Source organism: Mchenga conophoros, linkage group LG9 (assembly GCF_057382185.1).
Source record: "Mchenga conophoros isolate Kocher_MC1m ecotype Shallow Benthic linkage group LG9, M_conophoros_male_GT1.1, whole genome shotgun sequence".
NCBI lineage: Eukaryota > Metazoa > Chordata > Actinopteri > Cichliformes > Cichlidae > Mchenga > Mchenga conophoros.
This window is the reverse complement of record NC_140534.1, coordinates 24,376,316-24,398,984: the sequence shown is the minus strand read 5'-3', so window position 1 is coordinate 24,398,984 and position 22,669 is coordinate 24,376,316. Positions and strand designations below refer to the sequence as shown.

The 22,669-nt window shown below is 39.3% G+C and overlaps 1 protein-coding gene and 1 pseudogene across 1 annotated transcript; one reads left to right on the top strand and one right to left on the bottom strand.

Moving 5' to 3' along the window:
- Positions 1 to 8,443: 8,443 nt before the first annotated feature.
- Positions 8,444 to 9,932, top strand: LOC146567317 (solute carrier family 22 member 13-like; annotated as a pseudogene).
- Positions 9,933 to 13,043: 3,111 nt separating this feature from the next.
- Positions 13,044 to 22,669, bottom strand: LOC146567316 (xin actin-binding repeat-containing protein 1). Its single transcript, XM_085287076.1, has 8 exons — positions 22,545 to 22,669; positions 22,093 to 22,257; positions 21,897 to 21,984; positions 21,420 to 21,773; positions 20,319 to 20,397; positions 18,653 to 18,798; positions 18,279 to 18,326; positions 13,044 to 17,902 (listed from the first exon to the last, which is right to left on the bottom strand). The coding sequence occupies exons 2-8, from the start codon at positions 22,218 to 22,220 to the stop codon at positions 13,601 to 13,603; spliced, it is 5,145 nt and encodes a 1,714-aa protein (XP_085143202.1). The 5' UTR covers positions 22,221 to 22,257; positions 22,545 to 22,669; the 3' UTR covers positions 13,044 to 13,600.

Here is a 22,669-nt window from a genome sequence, read left to right as displayed (position 1 = left end):
AAAGGAATCAGTGAACTTTTATCTACATGTTTCAACACTGCAATTAATTTATTATTAGACTCAGCTGAGCCCACTCACAGTCCTCAATCCCCTGCGTCACTAGTGAAGGCTCTGAAAAACCTCCTAATGGCCTCTGGTAGGAAAAACATCTCTGTGCTTTTCCTGCTATCTCAATGCAGCATTCAGTATTGCTGATCATAATATTTTACTAAAGAAACTAGAGTTCATTGTTGGTATTAAAAGAGGTGCACTGCAGTGGATTGAATCGTAACTGTCTGCTTTGTGCATCTAAATGGGTCGTCTTCTTCACATGAACTTAGTCATGCAGTTCCACTGGAGTCTTTGCTAGGAGCAGTTTTATTTACATTATACATTCTTCCCTTGGGTAACACTGTTGGAAAACGTAGCATACATTTTCACTGCTATGCAGCTGATTCTTTATCTATGAAGCAAGAGGGCACAAATCATTTAATATAACTACAGGTATGTATTAAAGACCTAAGGCTTGGATGTCCTGCAACTTTCTTCTTCTAAATTCAAACAAAATTTTATTTGAACCTAAAAATCTTAGAAACATGACGTCTAAACAAATACTTACTCTGGATGGCATTACCTCAGCCTTCTGTAACACTGTGAGGAAGCTTGGAGTCTTTTTTTTTTTAATGAATATGTCCTTCAATCTGCATATTAAACAAGTATGTGGGCCTGATTTCCACCAACACTATATTATTCCAGTGGAGCACTCAGACTGTAGGCTCTCTTGTGGTTTCTAGAGTTTCTAAAAGTGGAATAGGAGGCAAAGCCTTAAGCTATTAGGCTCTTCGGCTGTGGAGCCATCTTCCACTTCAAGAGACGCACATCCTCTCCAGTTGTAATTAGACTCAAAACTTTACTTTTGATAAGCTCATAGTTAAAGCTGGATCATGTGACCCTGATCCATCCCTCAGTTATGCTGCTATAGGACCAGAATACTGTGAGACTTCATGAGCACGTCTTCTACACTCGTCTCTAGTTTTGTTGAAGGTTTTTCTTGTTAAACGGGAGTTTTTCTTTCCCACCTTTGCAAAGTGCTTGCTCATAGGGGGCCATTTAATTGCACAACAGTGAGCATGATACCTGAAAGTATTGAAATGTTAAGTTTGTTATGAGTTCTCTCTGTGGCAAAATTACACAGTACACATATTTGATGATAGTAGCTGTATTGACTAATGTGGCACACTCACACAGACTGCCCTGCCCCATCTGCACTGCAGATGTCACCGATTAGGCGATTTGATGAGAATTTCAATAGTGGATACTGTTGGCATTTTTTGAGTAGGGTTTTCATAGTAGCTTAACAAAAAAACAAAATTCAAGTAGGAATATTAATAATATAATGTATAAGGGTAGAACGGGATCTTTACTAAACTACAGTTTGTTTAGCAAAGGTCCTGCAATGCTAAAGTGAAAACTCCCTAAATTATTCGCCTTCCTGTGAGCAAGCACATGGTGACAGTGGGAAGGAAAAACACCCTTTTAACAGGAAGTAACCTCTGTCAGAACTAGACTCAGGAAAAGGATTTAAAAGCCTATGAAGATATTATTTTTACTTTTGATCCTTTCAGCAAATTTTGTATTTTTTTAATGTTACATATTGTAACGATACACTCAGTGTGTGCTGTTTTTATATCCAGTTGAATTGTTGTTATCTTTGTTGTGCCACTAATTTAACTGAACTTCTTAGTTTGGATTAAGTATGGATACTCGACAGCCTGTGATTGTCGCTGTTAAAGCGTTCTTAACAGAAACTCTGTAATGGAAACTTTCCAAAAGATACAGACATTTTATTTTATAAATAGTACTGAGAATTAATAAAGCCAGTTTTACTTTACATAATTTGCTGTTGGCTAAAAACAACACATTTTGACATAATCCCTATTCTAGGAACATATTTCCTGGTGAAGATGTTTTTTTTTTCCTTCCTGTCAGCACTTGAGGTTACCAGGAATCTTTTTCTTGCCATTAAAAATATGTACCTGATGTATGTCAAGTTATGTTTATCCATGGCAGTGATATTTATGTTGCCTCTTTAGTACTTTAGAAATATATAGGATAAAAAGTTTAGCGTGGCTTTACGATACTAACAAAACAACAACAATAAATTAAAAAAAATCATTGATGTAGCACAAAACATTGAGCTCTAAATAAAAGCTGTCTCTGATCTTTCTACTTTGAGCTTCATCTCTCAGTTGAGCCAATGACTGTACAACAAGCTGTTTTGGTTCTTATGTGCACAGTAATGAACTGTTCACATAGCATAATTTATACATTTAAGATATGTCCATAAATCAGCACAGGCTGAAATCTCACCATTTTTCACAATTACTGTATAGTTATGTGAGGGTTTGCTTGGAGCATTTAAGTGTATGTTATTTTCTTCATTTTAATTTAAGTATGTAATGGAATTCTTAGTTTACTAATCCTTACATTAAGAAACTGTTAGACTACTCTACTGCATAAAGACATCAATTGTATACAGAAAAAAAAGATTTAATTAGAAGAATGTTTGATTTGCAGAAAGAGACAAAAAAGAAGTCGCTTTCTTGAACTACAGTGTAATGATTGAAAAACATGAAGGCCGAAAAAAAAAAGATCAGAGAGCCTCCATATTGTATATACAAACAATTTAATTGTGACAGTTTTTACTTATAAAAAAATTAATAAAATCAAATCCATACTTTTCAGTCTCTCTCCTCTCTCACACACAAACACACCAAAACAGAAAAGTAATATAAATAAAGTGCAGTATATCATAAGGTTTTTACTTTTTTTTTGCATTAAATGTTAAGCAATGCTATCCATTTTTATTCAGTCTTGGTAATAATCATTTGACAGTTGACTAACAATCAGTTTAACCAACAGGCGGGACTTGTCCCGTCGATGTTCAAAGACACATGAAGTACATAAAACATCCAGAGTTGATTTCCAGTGTTGAGCTTGTGTCTGATAGCTGTTCACTCCAACTCTCAACATGACAACTAAAGACATGTTAGTATTCATTAGGATGAAAAACCACATTAAACCTATCAGAGAGATAAAAAAACAAACAACCCCAAAACCAACAGTCTGGTTCTTAAAAACACTGAATGCACAGAAGACCACTAAAGTGCATGATGCCAGAATTATTTTCATATTTAAGGAAAACCCTTGCACAACAACTAACCAAGCCAAGAACACACATGCTGTAGGTGTCAATGTGAGCATGAATGGTTGCCTGTCTATGTGTTAGGCCTACAATAGACCGGCTCCCTGTTCAGAGGGTATCCCACCTCTCGCTCTATGACAGCTGGGATAGGACAGACTACAAGGCATTTTTGGAAAAATCCCATTACAGCACATCTCTATCTACAACTATAGTAACCAGTCATTATTTAGATCAGTTACTGTTCACTGGCTGCCAACCCTAAGACCATGTACTTTGTTACAAACAAATTTGTGTCATGAAAATCTGAAATAATTTAAGGTTCACACAACCATGTTGTCTCTGTAAGCATTGAATGTTTATAGAGACAATTATCAACTGCAATCACACAACGTTATTGGGATGTGATAATAAAAGACAACTCGTACATGGACATGTGGCATGAAGGATTACAGATTAGAGGAGGTTTCCATTCAGCAAGGTCAGGTTGATGAATGGTTAATGTGTGGCATCTTCTGTCACTGTATAGCAGCTTTAGAAATATCCATAAGATTCTGGAAGGAATGGCTTGTCAAAGGCATACACAGGATAAGTGATCTTTACTCAGGGGGAGTGTTTATGTCATTTGCTGAAATAACCCCAAAATATGGTTTGATAAGAGAAAATAATTTTTGGAAATATTTACAAATAAGGGATTGTATTACCAAAGGAAAATTTACTCAAAGCTCAAATATGGTGGTGGAGTTTTTAGAATTGTCCAGTACAGCACATAGAGCAGCTGTTTTCTACAAACTGTTTAACAATCCCAAAAAAGAGATATGTGAAAACTTGAGGATTATATGGCAGAGAGATATGAGTTGTGCAATTTCTAAAGAAGACTGGTGTAGAATTTTGTCATTCTCTGATAAATATATAAGAGAGGCCAGGGGTAAATCTACTCAGTACAAATTAATACACAGATGGTACTTCACTCCGTCCAAACTTTATAGAATGGGAATCAGTCCCAGTAATATATGCTGGAAATGTAGTTCAGATCCAGGGACATTTATGCATGCTATTTGGAAATGTGGGAAAGTTTATCCCTTTTGGCAAAAAGTATTGGACAAAATAGGAAGGTGGATTGGTTTGATAATACCCTTGTCACCAAGACTGTGCTTACTAGGGGATCGGTCGGTGTTACCTGGGGTTTCAAAATATGACTTTGTGGTCATAAAGGTGGGGGTGATTGCAGCGGCTCGAGTTATTCTCAGTGGAGGAGATGGTTCCTTCCATATAATAGGTGGAAAGAAAATATGCTGAAAATGGTGTTGTATGAAAAATTCTTGGCTAGGATTAATGATGATAGGTTCCCCATGTTTTGTCAAAACAAATCAGAATCAGAATACTTTATTGATCCCTGGGGGAAATTATTTTTTGTTACAGTGCTCCATTATAAACCAACATAAACCAACATTAAGACAAGACAGACAATACGCTAACTAAGAATAGTACAATATATATATATATATATATATATATATATATATATATATATATATACATATATACATATATACATATATATATATATATATATATATATATATATATATACATATACATATATACATATATACATATATATATATATATATATATATATATATATACACATATACATATATACATATATATATATATATATATATACACATATACATATATATATATATATATATATATGTATATGTGTATATATATATATATATATATATACATATATACATATATATATACATACACATATATGTGTGTGTATATATATATATATATATATGTATATGTGTATATATATACATATATACACATATACATATATATATATATATATATATATATATGTATATATGTATATATATATATATATATATATACATATATACATATATATATACATACACATATATGTGTGTGTATATATATATATATATATATTCCCGGGATCTGCTCCAGCAGATCCCGGGAATAACATCGGAGATCTCTGACCAGAAGAGATCCTGGGAACAGCTAAGATACTGCGCAGGACCCTCAAGCTCCCAGGCCTCTGGTAGAGGACCCGAGCTTGAAGGATAAACCGCCCGCAGGGGCGTGCTGGGTGTTTTTTTTTGTTTTTTTTTATACATACATACATAAGTCACTCATAAATAAATAGCTGGAAAAGAAACATGTGTAGTTGTAGCAGTAACCAGTGTGTTAAGTGGATGCGTTGTACAGGGAGATGGCCACAGGCAGGAAAGATTTCCTGTGTCGTTCAGTGGTGCTTTTCGGTAATCTCAGTCTCTCACTGAACGAGCTCCTGTGACTGACCAGCATGTCATGGAGTGGGTGGGAGGTGTTATCCAACATTGTCTTTATCTTGGACAGCATCCGCCTCTCCGACACCACCTTGAGGGAGTCCAGCTCCCTCCCCACAACAGTACTGGCCTTATGAATCAGTTTATTGAGTCTGTTGGCATCTGCGACCCTCAGCCTGCTTGGGACTGGTGAGTGTCAGCACCACAGTCCAGGATGAGACAACGAACATCCAAGAATACATTGGGAAGATGGCCCCAACTGACCGAGTGCTCAGTGAATACCTCAGGCAGCAGAAACCCAAGAAAGAGGAGGGAGACGAGGAACCATCATGGAAGGACAGGCCCCTGCACGGTATGTACCACCGGCAGATAGAGGAGGTGGCTGATATCCAGAAATCCTACCAGTGGCTGGACAAAGCTGGACTGAAAGACAGCACAGAGGCACTAATCATGGCAGCACAAGAACAAGCTCTGAGCACAACATCCATAGAGGCTGGGGTCTATCACACCAGGCAAGACCCCAGGTGCAGGCTGTGTAAAGATGCCCCAGAGACAATCCAGCACATAACAGCAGGGTGCAAGATGCTAGCAGGCAAGGCATACATGGAACGCCATAACCAAGTGGCCGGCATAGTGTACAGGAACATCTGTGCGGAGTATAACCTGGAAGTCCCGAGGTCAAAATGGGAGATGCCCCCAAGGGTGGTGGAGAATGACCGAGCTAAGATCCTGTGGGACTTCCAGATACAGACGGACAAAATGGTGGTGGCTAACCAACCGGACATAGTGGTGGTAGACAAACAGAAGAAGACGGCCGTAGTGATCGATGTAGCGGTTCCGAATGACAGCAATATCAGGAAGAAGGAACACGAGAAGCTGGAGAAATACCAAGGGCTCAGAGAAGAGCTCGAGAGGATGTGGAGGGTGAAGGTAACGGTGGTCCCCGTGGTAATCGGAGCACTAGGTGCGGTGACTCCCAAGCTAGGCGAGTGGCTCCAGCAGATCCCGGGAACAACATCGGAGATCTCTGTCCAGAAGAGCGCAGTCCTGGGAACAGCTAAGATACTGCGCAGGACCCTCAAGCTCCCAGGCCTCTGGTAGAGGACCCGAGCTTGAAGGATAAACCGCCCGCAGGGGCGTGCTGGGTGTTTTTTTTTGTTTTTTTTTATACATACATACATAAGTCACTCATAAATAAATAGCTGGAAAAGAAACATGTGTAGTTGTAGCAGTAACCAGTGTGTTAAGTGGATGCGTTGTACAGGGAGATGGCCACAGGCAGGAAAGATTTCCTGTGTCGTTCAGTGGTGCTTTTCGGTAATCTCAGTCTCTCACTGAACGAGCTCCTGTGACTGACCAGCATGTCATGGAGTGGGTGGGAGGTGTTATCCAACATTGTCTTTATCTTGGACAGCATCCGCCTCTCCGACACCACCTTGAGGGAGTCCAGCTCCCTCCCCACAACAGTACTGGCCTTATGAATCAGTTTATTGAGTCTGTTGGCATCTGCGACCCTCAGCCTGCTCCCCCAGCATGCAACAGCATAGAGGATCGCACTGGCCACAACAGACTCATAGAAAATCCTCAGCATTTTCTGGCAGATGTTGAAGGACCTCAGTCGCCTCAAAAAATAGAGACGACTCTGGCCCTTCCTGTAAAGTGCTGTGGTGTTTTTAGCCCAGTCCAGTTTATTGTCAATGTGTACTCCAAGGTATTTATAGTCCTCCACAATGTCAACACTGACCCCCTGGATTGAAACAGGGGTCAAGTGTTTCCTGGTCTTCCTGAAGTCCACGATCAGTTCCTTGGTCTTTGCCACGTTGAGCTGCAGATGATTCTGCTCACACCACGTGACAAAGGAGTCGACCACAGCCCGGTACTCTGTCTCATCATCCCTGCTGATGCATCCAACCACCTCAGAGTCATCAGAAAACTTCTGAAGATGGCAGGTCTCTGTGCAGTGGCTGAAGTCTGTGGTGTAGAGGGTGAAGAGGAAGGGGGAGAGGACAGTCCCCTGTGGTGCCCCTGTGTTGCTGATCACCTTGTCAGACACACACTGTGGGAGACGTACATATTGTGGTCTTCCTGTCAGGTAATCAACAATCCAGGACACCAGAGAAGCATCCACCTGCATCGCTGCTAACTTATCACGTGTTTTTGGCTGAGATGGTTGGAATTTATTTGGTCAGGGCAATTATCTTTAGTTACATTTTATGCTTGCTGCGCTGTATGTTTGTGTAGGCACTCAGTAATGGAATAACTTAAGAATTTGATTTTATTGTCCTTTTTTTGTAGGTGTACCGATAATAAGTATTGAAAATAGACCCAAAATACAAAGGTGAATTAACCATGGGATTGGAAGCTGTCTTTTCTTTTTTCTTTTCTGTTGTTGTTTTGTTTGTGTTTTCATGTGGTTAAATGTTAAAAACAAATAAAGACTTCAATTACAAAAAAAGAAACATCCATAAGACCTGGTTTATGTTCAGGACACTTCACTCATGTTGCCTCACGATGATCACCTGAGCTGTAGATCTCTCCAGCTCGTCCAGAGTCACCATGGGCCTCTTGGCTGCATTTCTGATCAGCGCTCTCCTTGTTCGGCCTGTGAGTTTAGGTGGACGGCCTTGTCTTGGTAGGTTTACAGTTGCGCCATACTCCTTCCATTTCTGAATGATCGCTTGAACAGAGCTCCGTGGGATGTTCAAGGCTTGGGAAATCTTTTTGTAGCCTAAGCCTGCTTTAAATTTCTCAATAACTTTATCCCTGACCTGTCTGGTGTCTAAATCCAATCGAGAATCTGTGGCAAGATCTGAAAACTGCTGTTAACAAACGCTGTCCATCTAATCTGACTCTTCATGGCTGTCATTGCTTAACAAAGGATGTGATCTATTAACTTACTTTGTTCACATTAAAGCAGAAATAAACCATTATGCGTAATTTTTTGTTTATCTTACAGCCTTGGGATGGACTGATCCCTCAAAGTCTGCATTTAGCAGAATCTGTCCATCACAGCTTTCTTCACTGTTGGACAGATTCTGCTGGCTGGTATTGCCTATTTGATCCAAAACTGGAGAATCCTGCAGCTAGTGCTTTTTTACCCTCTGATCATTGTCCTGGTGGCTTTTTATAGGTCAGAAGCTTTTCACATCATAATGAACATATTTTTAAACATTGCTGAAAACTAAAAGCTCATACAGGTTTGAATCTGCTTTTTAACAGGCTGTTGCCAGCATCAGCCTCAATGGCTGATCATTTAGGGCAGGAAGGAGGAGGCACTAAAGGAGCTCCAGCGGGCAGCCAGAGTCAATAAGAAAAAAGTACCAGAAGATGTCCTAAACAATGTGAATAACATGTAACACAGAGAACTTTGGTTTATCCATATGATATCAATGTTTTCTAAAGATTCTTTTCCACCTTCAGATAGAGATGGAGACTACATCTGAAAGAAGAAACGTACTGGACATCTTCCGCATTTCATATCTGAGAAAACGTTTTCTGATAATGGGTTTTGACTGGTGCGTCTTCTCAAATGGAAATCACATGCATGCTGTATTCTTTAATAACTAAACAATAAATCACAAAAACAACTTGAAACTAAAAATATCACTGTGACCTCTAACTCTAGGTTTGCTCTAGTCTTCTGTTCTATGGACTGAGTCTGAATGCAGGAATGTTTATCTCACACAGTTGATCTTTGCTGTTGTTGAAATTCCTGCAAACTTGTGCGGTATGACTCTAATTCAGCACTTTGGAAGGAGGATATGTCAAGCGTGTTTCCTACTCTTTGGAGGTACCGCTTGCTTTGTGGTCCTTGCTGTGCCAAAAGGTATCTTCCCGATCTGAAATCTATTGTTATGATTTAAAGAAAAAGTCACTCGAGGGCTGAGTTTTCCATGTGATTTTTTACTGTTGCCCTATCAGATCTTTCCGTGGTGGTAACAGTCTTAGCTGTGCTCGGGAAATTTTCTGCCACTGCTTCTTTCAGCACAGCCTACGTTTATACAGCAGAATTATACCCCAGAGTTTTAAGGTAACGTCACTCACCAGCAGTGATTCTGGTAACAGCAAGATTTTCTTTTCTTTGTGTTTGTTTTAGTACATAATCTTACAGTGAATTTTACAGCAACAAGTTCTGCTAAGTGTCGGTTTGATTGATTTTTCGAGCTAATCAGTAAAATGTAAAGCATTGCAAAAATCACCCCAGTTTATGTTTGTGCAGGCATAATGGCATAGGTCTGAACTCCATGTGTGCTTGAGTGGCGGGTATAATTGCACCACTGATCAGTCAACTGGAAAGCTACCATCCCATCATCCCAATGCTAGTATATGGCATTGTCCCTGTTGTTGCTGGATGTTTCTCTTTCCTGCTGCCTGAAACCCTCAATGTTGAATTTCCAGATCACACTGAAGTAAGATAAATGCACTATCAGTAAGTGTGTTTCTTCTTTTTTTGACTTAGAAACCCAGTGAATGAAGCAAAGGGAGACGGATATTGTGCTGAAGAAGTTGAAGAACACAAGCTATAATTTTTATTGAAACCATAATGGGACTTAGTATAAATTTGTTATGTTAAAAACTGAAATGTACAGTGTATTAAGTGGCTGATTATTAGTTATTGAAAGAGAATTTCTCAGTTTTTATATTAACTTCTAAAAGTGTACAAAAAATGGATATAGCCATATATTTAGTTATGTTTTTGTGTTACAACAAACATGCTGAGATCCATACACATCATTTACAGACAGAGGAATTGGGCTAAAAGTTAACAGTGTCTGTAATCAGAGCAGTTTTCCACAGATTGCGTAACTTATCTCAGTTGTCTGCATGTACAGAAGTATTTTTTTCTATGTTTTTGTCTCTTGCACTAAGGTGAAACCTTTTTTTTTTAATGCAAAGTATTTTGTTAAATGCACTGGATAAATAAAATATTGCAAGTTACCGCCTGGTGTTTTGAGTGATGTGTCACCTACTACGATAAAGTGAAGTGGGAAGGAAGTGAGAGGACTGTTTTTACAGCCTTTGGTTGTATTGGTTTAAATATTAATTAGATGTATTTGTGGAGGTAAGAGCTGGGGATGCAACGCTTCAATGAGGAGGCTCTGCTGCCAGGTAGAAATTTAGACAAATCCCAAAACCAGAGGAGAGTCAAGATTTTGGTTTTATTTGGTTTCTTTTTGCTCTTTCCGTGCTCGTGTAAAATTTAATGCAGTTTTATTTTCATTCAAATGTTATGTCACAGAGCTAATCACAGTTATAGTGAACAGAATCATTATGGCACCTTTAAATGTAATTTATGAGCACTCAGGAAGGAGAATGGAGCACCGACAATTCAGCAGTAATGGAAAGTGAAGGAACGTGTCTTCTTTATTATGATCTGTACAGACATAATAATCCTAATGCATTTGCCTTTTCATAGTTTGTATTACCGATATAAAACAAGAACAACAAAAAAGTCCTAAGTGTTATTGCTTTTATGCAATAATAATAAAATCAAGCTAATTTCTGATTTATTTTTTTATCGCACTTTAAACAGTTTCTTAATTTAATGTTAATCTGTTTAATTCTTTGCATTTTACAACAGTATTTACAAGAATTATTTTTAAAAGCTGTAAAGTTATTTTGTAAATTCACTTTTAAGTTAAAGTGCATTTACATGTGTGAGTATGTACAGGCCCTGCCCAGTTTCTAAATTTAGTTACCTATCGTTGCAATTAAGTTGTAGGTTATGTCTCGGCACGCTATCATTCATTAACAAGAAGCACATGAACACACTGCAAAGCTTGGACAGGATGGCCTCAAACACAGATTCTGTGCCTTCACCGTCTCATCTGAGCTGAGGATAGAAAGAGAGCCCAATTTTATAATAATCAATCAATGGAATTAGTCAAACATTCATAAAATCAAAATGCCTTGTGGTACTTACATGTCTACTGACTGCTCATGCCTCAGATTCATCATGCACCAAATCAGCTGCATTCTTCAAAAGCCATCGATCCTTGTGTTGAGCGTGTCCAAATCCCTCATCGTAATTCCCCTTTCGTCTGAACAGTTGTTGGTAGTGAAATATGCAGTAGAACTCACCGTTTAAAGGCGCGTAACTGTACATGCTATAAATGAGCACAAGGTTTGTCAGTCATTGTTCAAAATAAAGAGAGTAGTGGGGACAGTTTTTGATTAACAGTCGATGTAAACATCTTTCAGCTACTTCTTAAACATATTCTGGCATATCTCCACTTTTCTAATTAATAGTGGGAAACTTACAGGTGGTCCTAATCTGTACATTGAATCAAATTAGCAATTGCTATGTTATCTGCATCACATATTGGACTAAATAAAATGTTTCAAAGATGAAATGTTTGGTGGCAAATGATAACGTTTAACTGCAAATGTCTATCTATCTATCTATCTATTCTAGTAAGTTCTTATTTTGTGTTGTTTGTAGCCTTAGCTTTGCTAGTAGTTTTATCCTGTAGCCTATATTTTAGTAGTAACCATTTGCCAAGTGGTTCAAGTTAACTCTCAGCTTTGTGAACGGGAGATGAGAGAAAAAAAGGAAAGTCTAAAAGATGCCGACTATAAGAGCACATGAACAAAGATCAGTTAATCACCATCAGTGACACAGAGCAGATTGATATATATGATGTAGCATGCAAAACAGGGCTAAAGTCTTTAAGTTTTCTAAAATTTCACAAATTCTACATTAGCACACAAAAAACAGATTTAATCTATCTTTCTTTATTTTTTTGACGACTTTTTAACCTGACAAAGTCGAACTGAACGGAGTTCATTGCTTAGTAATGATGCAAATGGAGAAAAACATCATTTGTAGCATGTTAAGCTCCACTATATTTACAAAAAATTGTTGTTTGATCACAAACCAACAGTCTTATCAGCACAGGCTAAATATGGAAAAAATTCACAGGGCCACTAAGAAGACTTTCTAACACCCCCCCCCCCCCGGCCTGTTTGTGGCTCAACTGCTGTGAGCTCGTTTTTTTTCCCTCATTCCCTAGAGGCTTGTTGAATGAGGATTTGGGGGAAAACAGTCTGTTGTATATTTACAGTTTATGCATCAGAAGACATTTAATAAAATACATTTCCCTGACATAGTTTTCAGAGATATGTGCAGACATTGCAGTTAAGATAACAAACACTGGAAATATGGGAAAGTCTTTGTGTTTGTTTCTTTTATTTTTTGCTTGCCTGGTTTGTGTGCAGTTGCATTTTGGCCAAGTTTTTACATGCTGCAGCATCACATATCTGCAGATCACAAAATACGTGAGTATCCAGTTTTAACATTCATAGTTTAGTATGTTTTTTTTTTAAATATTTCAATTTAGTAATACATATTAGATATGTTAGATATTTACATATCTAACATATCTACTTACAGTTATAAAGTTAAAGCTGGAAAGTTATATATATAAACAATATAAAGTTTTTAAAAAAGGACAAAGACACTAATCCATCAGACAAGAGGAATCACTGATTAATGTTGCAGGTTTTTTGTATAAGTCCAACATCCCACCTTAATTTTTTCTTGCAATGTTTGCAGCAGAAGCACGCTTTGTGAAAAAAGTATTTGTCTGCAGTTATTTTTTCCATCTGATAGACTGGCTTCAGACATGCTGAGCACATCTCTCGAGAAGCCGGTTGAAACTGAAGAAAAAAAAACAAGACTGACCTTAGTGGAAATGTTTTTTTGTTTTTTTTTTTTAAACCAAAAGCATTTATAGTAAACCACAGTGAAATGAGAAGTGAAAATCAAATATATATTTTGATTATAATGCAAATCAAAGACAGTTTTTAAGATCAAAATAGATACAAAAGCAAAAACACAAACTTTAAGCCTTATAATTGATCTCTTTTCATACACAGTCATATATGTGACAGCTTTCACATAACGAACAGGTAAAACGCTGCCAATGTGCTCCTATTCAGGCACCGATTTATCAGTCTGATTGATTGGCAGCTTCACTTCTGGGTCTGTGGTGACCTGAATTGTAGATGGACTGATTATGACATGCCTTGTGGACGATGTCACTGTTTCTGTCTGAGAGTTGACCACAGTGGAGGTCCTGGAAGATTAAAACTTTGTTCCGGATCCTTCGGTCTTCTCATGTTTGTCGGTGACTGGTTTTGTTCCTGTGACACAGTCTGTCTGAACCTCGAGCGTGCTGAGCTGTCGAGGACTGAGTGGGATGGAGGTGGATTGTTTCTGACCTTCTTTTCGTGGGTCATTTCTGTTTTGAGCAGGGCTGTTGCATATCAGCGTCTTTGTCGTCCGAAAAGTCTCCTCCAACTTTTGGCTCTGCTGACACGTCGGGCAGATCAAAGCTTCTGGTGGTGCCAGGTCGGTTTTATTTGTCTTTCTAGCTGCTGATTGGATAGTGATAAACGCAGGTGAAGGTGGAGGATTCGACTGAGGTTTCCCAGAGGCTTCATCAGTGCTCGCATCTTGCCTTGCTGAATTAGTTGTGTTTCCCTGCATGGTAGCACTTTTCAGTGATTTTGTTCTGCTTGACCCAATGCTAATTTTATTATCACCGCCAGAGGATGGGGATCCTTGTATAACCCCAAAGGATTCTTTGAACAGACGTGATAAGCCAGCAATATCTGAGTCAGATTTCAGTGTAGAGACGGCATAAAGTGCCTTCTTTATGGCTTCCTCTACATCGAGGATTCTTACTAAAGTCTCCTCTTTAAGAGTCGTGATTTCCACACTCGCTCGCTCAAGATCTCCAAAAACGTGTGCCATCGATGACTTGTTTTCAGCGCTTTCTCTTGATACTGGCAACCTTTCGTCTTTGTTGTCAGCTCTGACCTTGTTTTGTTTCTTTTTGTTAGAGCTGACAACCCAATCGGGGACGTTCTCAAAAACTCTCCTCAGAGACCTTACATCAACCTCACTTGTGTCTTTTTCAATTTCTTCAACTCGGCTCAGAAAGCTCTGCAGTTCCCGCTGTTTTCGTAAGTTGTCAAATATTTCCATTGCTGCTGGTATGTTCCCTCTCACGATCTCATCCATGTGAACTGACAGTCGCTGTCGGCGTTCGTCGTCAGTCTCAGTTCGCCCTTTCTTTTCCCTCATCTCGACTTTGCTTTCTTGCTTCTTGATTTCTTTCTCATGCTTGTCTCGACTGTCAGTGGTTTCTCCACAGGTGTCACATGATTGATTGCTTGTAATTTCTGCCACATCTGGATCCACATGTGCAAGAACAGACATTTCTTTATTTCCAGCCACTGGTTTCAGGTTTTTGTTGTCTGGTTGGGGGATTTTCAGTCTTTTGGGCTTTACAGGGGCAGTCTTTGTCTTTTTACCTCCAAATTTCTCAAATGCATCATGGAAATCTATGTGACTTTCATCTGCTTCACTCGTATCACTTTTGGCTGCTAAATCCTGGGTTCTTTTCTCCTCTGCCTTGATATCAGAATTATTTTGGGTTGACTCGTTATTGCTTTGTTTCTCCTTCAGATGTTCTGGTTTAGGTGGAATGGCTGGTTTTGGACCAGTAGGCTTTTTGCTTTTCTCTAAAATGAGTCTCGTTGTTGGGTTACTCTGGGTTTCGTTTTGGTGTGGAGGCTCTGGATTTGCTGCAGTTGCCTCTTGTTTCACTGATATTTGACTTGCTTCATTTTCAGTCACAGTGAAAAGCTCGTCAGCACTGGTCGTTTGAATAGACACCACATCCACGTGTTGAGCTTTTTCTCTGTGAGGCTTTGAAGAGTTTCTGTATATCATAGCTGCTTTAAAATCTCCTCTTGTGACATTAACGTTAGATCTTTCTAAAGATTGCAAAGCTGCTTTAATTTTACCATGAAAAACAACTTCCTCATCCTCCTGTTGTGCAGGACTTGTTTCCAAACTTTGTGTAGTGACCATAGGAGTTTCTAAAGGTTGTTTCTGCGCCCCCCTTGCACCTTCCTGACCTTTGTTGCGGCACGATTCAGGAGTGTGTGTTTCCTCAGGAGTAGCATCTTTGTGGGTTGTTTCTATATTTTTGTGCTGGTAATCTGTTTTCTGTGCTGAGGTGAAGTTTTCTTGAGGAAATTCTTCTTCTACTCTTGAGCGTTTCACAGTATCTGCTGTAACCGAGGGAAAGAGCTCCTCAGATGATTTCTGAATAATAGTCTTTTGTTTTTCTTGTGATGACTGATGCAGTGCAGTTTGGAGGTTAGAGATCTCTTCATTCTGATCTACCACCTTGACTAATTGAGCTTCGTGGGCACCAAGCTCGTGATCTTGTTTCTCAAACTTTTCATAGGACTCCTGCGTCGCAACTTTGGGACATGCTTGCTCTTGTGCTTCATCAGTGCATTCACTGCTTGTACTATTTTCCTGCACATGAGACAATACCCCAGAACTGCATTCTGTAGAGACATTTTGACCTGCGTATATATTTTTGTGGATCTTTTTCTTTGCTTGGTGTTGACTTGGGTCTCCAGAGAACATGCTTTTAAGCCTCTTTACATCCACGGGTACCCACTCAGTAGTTTCCTGCACTTGATCACTTTCCTTTTCATGAAGAACTTCCTGTCCAGCCATAGTTTGGTTTTCAGGGAGTTCTTGAACTGCTTCTTCAGTCTGAAGACTTTTTAAATACTCAAAATCTCCCTTTTCAATGCAGCTTTTGAATAGTTTTACACTCCCCTTTACTTTCCCTTCAGGTGTTATTGATCCTGGGCATGTTTGTTCTTGAGAGAGTTCAAGTAGATCACCTTGGACTGACTTAGTAGCAATTTTTATTTCTTTATGGCCTTTTTTACTCATGTCACCCCTTTCCAGCTCTGATTGATCACATTCAGCACATTTTGGAGGGACGAAGCTCTTCACATCCTTCTCATTATGGTATTTGTAGAGGGAGTAAACAATGACTTTGGCACAGTTGTTGTCATCCTCTTGGATTACCACTCCTTTTCTCAGAGAGTTATCTTGATTGAGAATATCCTCAACAAGCTGAACCACACTGGCAGTTCTGAACTCCGTGTCCTTATTCGCATTGAACTGATGTTGTTGAACAGGTGCCGTCACCGCCGTGGTCTCGATATCCCCTTTGCTGTCCTCCTTTAGGTAAGTGACCTGAGGTTTTAGGTTTACCCGTGGTAGCAGCTGGAGTATGAAGTTTTGGGCACCGCCTTCAGCCACCTCGTCATGTTTTATCTCAGGCCCACTCTCTGATAGTGTAAACTTAGCTTTTTTAGCAATCATTGTCTCATTGACCTCAATGATAAAGCCAAACGATTGGATGACTCTAATCTGGTAGAGGAAATTCAGCGTTTCCTTGATGTTCTCCACCATTGTCTCAATTTCATCCTCGTTCTGACGTCTAATTTTGTCAAATGGCATTGATTCAAAAAGATGGGTTCTGTTTTTAACATTGGTGGTCGTGTTGTCCTCACTTGCACCGCTACCGCTTGTGATTTGAGTTTTTGATGTATGCACAACGGAGGGCTCTCTTTGTATGTTGGTGGAGATAAAGGGGTTGTTTTGAAAAAGAGCTGCCCTTGTTTTAATAATTTCATCATTCTTTTCCAAATCGGATAAGCTTATAGACTCCTCTTCAAAGAGTGCTTCCTCAGTGGAAAACTCATCATTACATGAGAAGTCGCGTTCAGTTCTTTGACTGACATGAGGACATGGTTGTTCACGGGGCTCTGTTGCTAAATCATTGCTTGTGCTTTCATTTTTTCTGTGTATACTCTCACTGCAAGCCATTTCAAATAGCTTTTTTTGTTTTTGGACTTCCTTTGTCTCATCCCCGTTAATAGAAACCTTTCCCTGGATTTTACCCAGATTTGGCCCAGACATGTTCACAGACTGACTCTCAAATATTCTTCTGGTAGCCTGAACGTCTAGTCTGACCGCCTCTTCCTCACACTCTCTGTCAGTGTCTGGACTAATACCAAGAGATTTTTCAGCTTCCATAACCTCTTTAGCACTTTCTGCACGAGGCGTTTCTTTTGTTTCCTCCAGAACAGCCAGCGTTTTACTAAAATCACATTGTTTCTCACGTCCCCCTTCCATGTGCATCTTGGGGGTGTAGTGAGACACTTTGTTACTCGAGCCACAGTTCTCAAATATCAAGCGTTTCGAAAGGACCTCTCCCTCGTATCCAGTTACGTCAGCTGTCATCCTCTCTGAGCTCAAAACTTCAGCAAGCTCTTCATCTACAACATCATCCAGCATCTTCACCTCTGGATGGGTGTGCTTCAGGAGACGCCTCAGTTCACATTTCTGCCTCTGTTGATATAACATTTCTTTGGAAAGCTGGGGCAGATTAGGTTGCGGAGAATTTGTCCTACAGCTTTCTTCTAATTCTGGCTGATGTCTTGCTGAAGGAGGTAATGGTAAATCCTCTTTTTCTTGGACACTTGAGTCTTCTGACATCTTAGAAGAACAAAGGAATGTTTCTTACTGTTTCATCCATTCAGAGAAATTCATGCTCAAGAGCAGTCACACCTACTCACAGGAATGAGAGCCATGCCAGGTGATTTGTTTTCCTCATGCCACGTGTTAGCTGCTTAGCTGAACTCCAAAGCAACCAGCAAGTACAACCACAAATGCAACCACAAAATGAGTAAAAAATAAAAGCGTGAGGAAGTCTGTGAAGGGAATCTGTTTCTTTATTTTGCAGGTAAGCAGCATATTTTGGATTTTTGAGCCAAAGGGAACACGATACTGCTCGCTGTGCAAATCCAGTGTGCACAGAACAATGTGCATCAATCACAACATCATGCAACACCACAGTGACATTGCACTTTACCTTGATTTGGTTTACTCTTTTCCCAGACTCACGTGACACTTTTCGTTCCTGCAAAGAAATAATAATAATTAAAAGAATTACATCAGCATTATTGTTTGGCTGCTGCCAGAAATTCACTTATCAATAATTAATTTATGATATATTATGATGACATATAGATACCAAACTTCAATGTGTAGCTGAAAATCTACACTATAAAGGCTGGTGGAATAAACCTTTAACTCTTTATTTTCATTGCCAAAAAAAATTTTGATTTTTTTTTTTTTACCTTGCATAAAAATCTCTGAGATAATTCTTTCAGTGTGTAAACTTTAAACAAGTTTACTTTCTATAGTTAACGGTGAACTAAAAAGAAGGGGAGATGTGACATGTACCAATTTTACAGGACTGTTTGCTGATTCCTTGGTTCCCGCTTTGGACAGATAGAGAGCTGATATTGCTTTCACCGAGACAGAAAGTTTCTCCTTGGTTTGGACAAAAGAGCTGTCTCTGAAGTCTGCAGCTGACCTCCTCTTTTCATCTGCAGAGACATCAGACACGGGAGCTTTAATGTTAAATTTTGTTATGGCTCTGTTAAGAAGTCAAACTGATCAGGGTTGTCTCGTGACATTTTCATCATCGACACGCAGCCGGATTGGAAATAAGTCGTGGCTCGTTTAACAACATACGGCTGACATCTGTGTTATTAACAAACGGCTCGTGCTATTTGTTAATAACACAGGTCCCAATTCGGGGTCCAGCACTTTCGAAGCTGATATTAACAGCTGTCATGTGGCCGAGTTATAAATGTACCGCTTGTTGTGGAGCAGGAGAGATACCCGACTCTGCTGACACGCATACTAGTTAAAACAGGCAAGTCACTGCAACAACGGTTGACTAAGCATCGAAGTTCAAAGGTAAACAGACGTGTCTCAAAGCTGTTTATGAAAGTACAGATACTTTATGAAATCATGAGTCCACAAGCTGGAAAACACTGCAAAAAAGGCTCTGCGACCAAAGAAGAAGAAACATAAAACTCATTGCAGTATCAGTTAACTAATATTACTAATAGCTACTAATATTTCAGATTTGGGCAACTGTTAAAAATGTGAATAATAGCCATTAGTTTTCAGCTTCTACCATACATACTGTATTAAGCTTCTTTAAGTGCATGTGCCACTCGTTTCATTCAAAAATACAAATCTCTACTCACAGAAGAAGAAATATTCCCAGTTCCTTTCTCCCTATCTTCTTGGTTTCTTCCAAACTTTAGTTGTCTGTTGGTTTGTGTCGTGTCATGGAGCCTCTGCCACTCGCTCCTTCTTTCTGTCCCATTCCTCTCCCATAAACAGCTGACCCTTTCACCCTCCTGCACTTATTCTGGTCTTGTAGCACACCAGCTATTTCTGTCCGGTTGTGGAGTGGCTTACTATTCCTACACCAAGTTGAGTCATCCAAAGCTTTGACCGAACTCGCTGAAGACAGCTCTCCAAGGCACGTCTAACATCTTTGTTTATTTTTGTTATGTTTTTGTGCCCAAAGATGTTTCTTTCAGAACAAATTTTTGAAAGAGCCACATGTTTATTTGCTTTCTGATATTTTCATCTTAAGCTGAATCGTCTTCAGCATTTTTTTATTTGACCCTGAATTTATAGAACCAAACCATATTCATCATAGTTCACTGTTTACTCATTACCTAAATCAAGGCGCAGTATTTCCCGGTTTTATCAGCCGGTCTTTTACCTGGAAGCTTGCACTTTGAAGCTCACTGTAGCTGCTTTCATTATTGCAACGTGTAATTTATGACATGAACTCGCGTTGTTTGTTTATGTTGCTACTCACGTATCCCTAATCAAACTGTAAAAAGTTTAAATCCGAGCTCTGCTGATAACTACTCAATAAAGAGATAGTCCTTTAATCTTAGAAAAGTGAAACTATTGTTCTGAATGCTTTAAAAAAACATTAATTTTGTCCGTTTCTTTAACATGATAGCAGGCAGGGTAATATGATATTCAGGCTGACACAACCAAAGCTTTGCTGAGCTAGAAAGAAGATACTCACCAGCTTGAGATGCTGCAATTTTTTCTAAATCAATACCCCCTATTGTTCTTTTCCTCTCTGGCCAGTGCTGATTTACTACCTATAGAGAGAAACAATAAAACATCACTGCTGCTAAGTAAACTCATTGTGCATCATAGTTTCTATGTGTCAATACAGTTGCAGGAAAAATCTAAGCATTACTAGAAAAAATATGCTATTACATGAATGAGAAAGAAGTAAGGATTCATTAGACCTAAGGCAGGTCAAGAACCACTGAAGTGTGTGATGGATGAGCCGATCTTTTGTGAAACAAGTGCTCAAAACGATGTTCAAAATGATTTTTCTCACAAACAGCTGAAAACACCTTATTAACTATTAAGCAAACGGGAAAATGAAGTGTTTTCAGTGTGTGTGGTAGTTCTTGGCAAGGGAAACGCTGTGCAGCTAGGAGAGAGAATGGATTCCACCAAATGTTGGGAAATTCTAAATGCGTGTGTCTTTTTCTTCTTCTTCTTCTTTTGGCTGCTCCTTTTAGGGTTCTCACCGTCTCTCTAACATCTTTCTGCATCTCATCCTTCACTGTATCCATGAATCTTTGGTGGGGTCTTCTGCACATGTCCAAACCATCTCAGCCTTGTCTCCCTAACTTGTTTCCAAAATGCTTAACCTATCCACCAATGAAAGTCTTAGCATCTTCAGTTTTGCCAGCTCCAGTTTTTTCCCACTACCACTCTGTAAACCTTCTTTTCCACTCTTGCTACTATCTTTCTGTCACAAATGACCCCTGCCACTCATCTCCACACAAAAGATCACTCCAAAAGTTCCAGCTTCAGTTTCTTAAAGTATTTAGCGGCAGCATAATATTGAAAGTGAAAAGGTGGTGGTGCAAAATACTTCAAGATGACTGAAGCTGGAATTTCTGGAGCGAAATCAATGAAAGCTTTGTTTATGCATCTTTGCACTTCAAGAAAGAAGAAAGGAATATTTTCTGTATTTACAAATATATAAAAACCCTGATATTTTTCACACATGCTTTCATCGGTAAATATTTGAATTTTTTACCCTTTAAACTAACTGTGGGTCTATTAGGGAATCTTAAAGTAATAATGAGGTTGTATTTACCTTTCGAGTTACATGATCATCCTTCACATCAGTTTTATCAGCGCATGTTTCCATTCCCTGTTCCTCCACAGCGATCTGTACATCCTCAACCTCTCCGTTCATCTTTGACACGTCTGTCGTGTAACTTGATGTGAAGTCTGCAGCTCTAAGGCTGGTCTTTGCGTTGTTTTTAAGAGAGGCCTTTGACTCAAACAGAGCTCTCAAGGCCTCTATGGACCCTGTGCTGCTTTTAAGGCTGCTCATTGATTTGCTGCGGGTCAAATTGGTTTTGGCTCGAGACTTTTCCTTCTCACTGTTTTTCCTCATCAGAGACTCCAGATGAGTCTCTTTACTTTCCAGTCGAGATGGCGTTATCTGAAAAGGATACACAAGGGAGGGAAGTGTGTGTAAATCCAGCTGCAGTGATTATTCTTTTTCCTGCTATGCCATTGATGCTTTTCATTAATTGGACAAACAGCTAAAAAAATCAGAAGTTACCTCCTTTAGCACCTGGTTTGGCTTTCTGTCATCGTTATCTACTGAGGGTCCTTGAATGGATTTGTTCCCTTTCACAGCAGTTTGATATCTGTCACAAACACAAACACCACATTAATGATTTGATGTCACTAATGACCTACAAGTAGCTTAGAGGGGTGCACAGATACAGAGAGACTGATGCTTTTTTTTTTTTTACCTGGCCACCAATTGGGACACTGACGTCGTCTTGTCCCGCAGCCCCGCATCCGTCCAGACTGGCTTATCACATGACGAGCTGAGGCTCTTCAGCGATTGGGTACGCCTAATATTGCTCTTCCATTCCATGATCAGGTCACGGGTGCACACAGTTTGGATAAATCGCCTAGAATACAGACGCATAATCAATAACATTTGATTATGTTTACATTTCAAGTCCCATAACAAGCATTTATCTTCACTTCATTCAGCTCCACTAACTCACAGGTATGAAATGCCTTGACATCAATAATGCATAGCTCTCAGGGAGTGAGAGAGAAGGATTTGGACGTGTGCCTTTCAATTTAACAGCGATGCAGAGTGCAGCAACTGCTCGATGTAAAGACACGAACTCGAGTTTGATGAAAGCAAGATGACGGCGTAAGTAAAGGAAGTTTTGAGAAGAATAGTTACCTTACAGATGTCGGTCAGTGTCTGCTCTCTGGGAAAATCAAAACACTTCCGCAGCATCACAAGACCTGCACACGGTATAAAGGCTCTGCGAGCAAAGTCCTTTTTCTTCCTCATTACCTTCGACT